This window comes from Pistacia vera, unplaced genomic scaffold, assembly GCF_008641045.1.
Source record: "Pistacia vera cultivar Batoury unplaced genomic scaffold, PisVer_v2 Contig190, whole genome shotgun sequence".
Taxonomy (NCBI): domain Eukaryota; kingdom Viridiplantae; phylum Streptophyta; class Magnoliopsida; order Sapindales; family Anacardiaceae; genus Pistacia; species Pistacia vera.
In genome coordinates, this window is record NW_022195991.1 from 1,120,216 (window position 1) to 1,124,744 (window position 4,529).

At 33.3% G+C, this 4,529-nt stretch overlaps 1 protein-coding gene across 1 annotated transcript; it reads left to right on the forward strand.

Moving 5' to 3' along the window:
• The first annotated feature begins 846 nt into the window (after positions 1-846).
• LOC116127285 (protein BOBBER 1) lies at positions 847-4,106 on the forward strand. The gene is made up of 6 exons (XM_031412947.1): positions 847-1,428; positions 2,528-2,700; positions 2,813-2,861; positions 3,150-3,316; positions 3,628-3,711; positions 3,808-4,106. The coding sequence occupies exons 1-6, from the start codon at positions 1,038-1,040 to the stop codon at positions 3,844-3,846; spliced, it is 903 nt and encodes a 300-aa protein (XP_031268807.1). The 5' UTR covers positions 847-1,037; the 3' UTR covers positions 3,847-4,106.
• The last annotated feature ends 423 nt before the right edge of the window (positions 4,107-4,529 follow it).

The following is a 4,529-nucleotide window of genomic DNA, read 5'->3' on the forward strand; positions in this document are numbered from 1 at the left end:
TCAGTTGATACTCCGTTCCATAAAATAAAATAAAATAAAAAAACTCCTCCAATTGAGTTCCATTGGTTTACGATGTTACGGCAATAGAGAAATTATTTATTGCAAATGGGTAATGATCCTTTAATTTATTATTTTAAATTTCATTTGATGGGTTGAAGTTATATTTATATCCATAGATTGCGTTATATTTAAGGTTTAAGGTTTTATTATATATGATACAGTTTTAATAAGAAGAATATTTTCAAGACTAGAAGAAGAATGTGCTCATAAAATATTCAATAACAACAGTATTATTAATAGGTATAATATAGTTTATTATATATATTTTTCAGTAATTTGAAATAATTAATTAATCAAAACTATTCAGGACTTGAGCCTCTAAAGAAGTTAGAGTAAATATAATGCTGAATCATGTTTATTAATTGAGAAATAGAAGGTAAGATCCGATTAAATTCTTCAAATAATTTTGATTAAAACAGGCAGCAGCTGCTTCAGCAGGAAGAGTTCTTCCACTAATAACAATAGAAAGTGAACCGTAATGACAAAGAAAAGTATGATTCTTACGAGAAAAGCCAAAAATCTATGAGAAATAGAAATTATCCCTCTGTTTCCCCTTTCAAATAAACAAATTTTAAAATCTTTTATTGTTTAATTTTTCTCTTTTCTCATGCCAATTAAAACACTCCTCCTAGTTGGCTTCCACAACCTAGACGAGATGAAATATTGGAATGAAATGGGAGACAATTTCAACAAAAATACCGATTTCTTAGGTTAAGGATTGTCCAATTAAAACTTAATAGGGACCAATATGAAAATTATCCAAAACTGCCCTTCTATTTGTTCTCGAACTCTCTATTTTCCTCTTGTACTCTCTTTCTCCTCGTATTTAAACTCTTCTCTTCTCCTAATCTCGGTATCTTTGACACTCTTCAACTCACTTCATTTAAACTCCCTCTTCTCTCGATTTCTCTCTTACAATCTCTCACTTTCTCACTCGCCGAGTTAACTCGGACGATTCGAAACTTACTAACTTAGTCATGGCGATTATCTCCGATTATACGGAAGAAGAGAAGAAGCCGGAGGTCAAGAAGAAGCCCTTGGCTTCTGCGTCCACATCGTCCTCCTCGAAGACGACGCCGTTTAGTGCGACATTTGATGCTTCGAATCCGTTAGGGTTTCTGGAGAAGGTGTTTGAATTCGTGGCGAATGAGAGCGACTTTCTGACCAAGGACACGGCGGAGAAGCAAATCACGGCGGTGGTGCAAGCGGCCAAGGAGAAGAGAAAGAAGCCGGTGGAGGATGACACACCTAAGAAAGTTAAGAAGGGGAAGGATGAAGATCAGGATTTGGAGAACTTGCCGACGATCGACGTTAAGAAAGCTCCGCCACAGGAGCCGCAGCGCGATTCCGATGGAAATCCAGCTATAGGTTTGGATTTATCTATTTATTTTGTAGTTTATGGCATAATTTTTCTGGTTGCTGAGAACATAAATTTGTTGACTGATTTTATTTTTGGTTTTATTAATGTTGATATAATTGGATTTTTTTTTTTTTTTCTCTCTTTAAAGCTTTGGTTCGTTTGGTTATAACTTTTTTATTTGTTTGGATTGATGGAACTTGCTTTTATGATTTTCTTGCTATTTCTTGAGGGTTTATCCGATGAATAGTGTAAAGATTGATTCTTTCGGAGAATGCGAATAAGGAGATGTTGAAACAACTATGAATAGTAAAAAATTTAGCCATTTAGCTCGTTTACTAGTGGCTTTATGGACAATGTATATGAACACATTCAAACACAAACCTCTTTCTAGAAGCTTAAAATTAAAAAAATATATATAAAGAGAAAATATATTTAAACTTTTAGATGGTTTAAGGAAGTTTTGATGGGTTTAGTCGGGAGTTATGTTTGAGGTGCAAGTATTTATGTTTAATTGATAGTGGGAAAAGGTTAATATTCATTGTTATTTTTAGAATTTGGAGTTTCTTGTATGTGATACTGTTATTGCATGGTTGGCAACTGTAATTATTTTCCTTGGAACCAGACTGCATATCTCTGTCTTATACCTTATCAGACCAAAGGTGAAATATATAGTTATTCGTTGACCACCTTGAAGTCACTCACTTGTCTTGCATGCGGAAATATTGGACATTAGTAATTTTTTGCTTGCCCTGTTGATCATTGTCTTGGTTTGTTGAGTTAATCTCAGTGAATGACAGTGGGATGCATGCCTCGTTCAAAATTGATGGATGGCCTGCCTCTTTTATCATGTTACATTTATTTTATAAATCTGTGATGTTATTGTGATATACAAGCTTACTCTTTTCAAAATTGATGGATGTCATGTTTTATCATGTTTCATTTATTTTATAAATCTGCGATGTTATTGTGATTTACAAGCTTACTCTTTTCAAAATTGATGGATGTCATGTTTTATCATGTTTCATTTATTTTATAAATCTGTGATGTTATTATGATTTATCAAGCTTATTGTTATACTCACTTCTTCTGCTTGTTAATATCATGCAGTTCCAAATAAAGGTAATGGCCTTGATCTGGATAACTACTCCTGGACACAGACCCTGCAAGAGTTAACTATTATTATTCCAGTCCCTAATGGGACTAAATCAAGGTCTGTTGTGTGTGAGATAAAGAAGAACCATCTAAAAGTTGGACTCAAGGGTCAGCCTCCAATCATTGATGTAAGTTATTTCAACTGTTTGGTAATGAGACTTATATCACTATCTTCTATCCGTCTCTGCCAGTTTGCTGGATTTTTCTTCACTTCTAATTATCTACAACAAATGTTTGCAGGGGGAACTTAGTCAGAGTATCAAGCCTGATGATTGTTATTGGAGCATAGGTATGTTACCATTCTGTATGCACAGTGAATAGAAATTTGTGATTTTAAACAGTAGTAACATACTTGGAAAATGTTTTGGCAATTTGCAAGAACTGATGAATCTATAAAGCTTAATGTTTTCCTTGATTCTTGCACATTCTTTTCACAGCATTTTGTTTGCATTATTTTTTTTTTCTTACCTGTTGCTTTTTTCTGGAGGCCCTTCCTAGTTTGAATTGTAAAATGCTATTTGCTAAACTTGTATTTATGAGTAGCTCATCACGTATAAACTATATAACTTGTTTGCAGAGGATCAGAACTCCATCTCTATTCTTTTGACCAAGCAGAATCAGATGGAATGGTGGAAATCATTGCTGAAAGGAGGTCCTGAAATTGACACTCAGAAAGTTGAACCTGAGAACAGTAAATTATCTGACCTGGATCCAGAAACTAGGAAGACAGTCGAAAAGATGATGGTAATTCGTTGATCTATTTTCAGTTTCTGTTTTCTACCTTATTCATGATGTTGTATTATCATCTAAGAACATGAGTTTCAAATTATTGTTCAAGTCTTCTGATTACGTCATCTAAATGACAACATCTGCACATTTGGGAACTCCTGATAATTAAGAATTAGTGCTCTGAAAGCAGAAATATATCCTTGGTTTGTGATTAAGAACATCTATTTGCATATCCCTTAATGATTTATTTCCCTTTCTATTGTATTAACTTGGCATTTAGAGTAGTGCTGCTTGCTTACATTTGTTTCACTTATGTTTTTCTGCAGTTTGATCAAAGGCAGAAGTCCATGGGTCTCCCAACCAGCGATGAGATGCAGAAACAAGAGGTTCTAAAGAAGTTCATGGCTGAGGTGAATATTTTACACGATTAAACATCGACTTCTATCGAACTTTCTATGTCTTGTGAAATCTTCTAAATTTGTGTTGTTAATTTTGATTTGGTGCAGCATCCGGAGATGGACTTCTCAAGGGCTAAGATCTCATAAATACAGCAGTTGAGAACCGTCTGTTAGTTAATACACAGATTATGATGTAGTTAACATTAAAGTTTGTCGTGGATTATAAGTTTTGCAGGCCAATATGGGTTAAGTATTTGTTTATATTTTGTTAACATAATCTTGGACAAATGCGTTTTTTTCTTTTTTATGATGCTTACTGTGGTGAAGAGTCTTTCTTTTATATCTTAAGAATTGGTGATCTTGTGTACTTTCTTTGATTTTCAGTTTTCTTTCTGGATTTTCTTGAAGATAAGGGTTGCATTTGTGTTGATGTTCAGTGGTTTTATGAACCAATAAGAAATTTTAATTATATATTATCTAAAGTAAAATTAAGTGAAATATAATATGGATTAGAAATTTAAGAACTCAAATTAAATCATGAGCATGTTCATGTTCATGTCCATTGATTTTCTTCTTTCTGTTCTTCATTAGTAGCACTCATTTTTGAATCAGTCCTTTTTTTTCCTTCAAATTTTATTTTTCCCATAATCCAAACATGCATTTTCCTCTCTCAATTTCTTCTGTGTAATGCTTTCTTTCACCTTATTATTCACCAAACCGTCGATATTTTGTTCCAACACCCTTTTAACACAGTTTTCACAACCAAGAATCCAGATCTAAGTATGTTGAGTTCATTTTTTCTCCTGATTATCATATTTGTTATCTATCTA

Bases quoted from the DNA above. Each gene is read 5' to 3' on its own strand.
- LOC116127285 (XM_031412947.1), top strand. From the start codon at position 1,038: ATGGCGATTATCTCCGATTATACGGAAGAAGAGAAGAAGCCGGAGGTC. The intron at 1,429-2,527 runs GTTTGGATTTAT...AATATCATGCAG, and splicing joins CGATGGAAATCCAGCTATAG to TTCCAAATAAAGGTAATGGC. The intron at 2,862-3,149 runs GTATGTTACCAT...ACTTGTTTGCAG, and splicing joins TGATTGTTATTGGAGCATAG to AGGATCAGAACTCCATCTCT.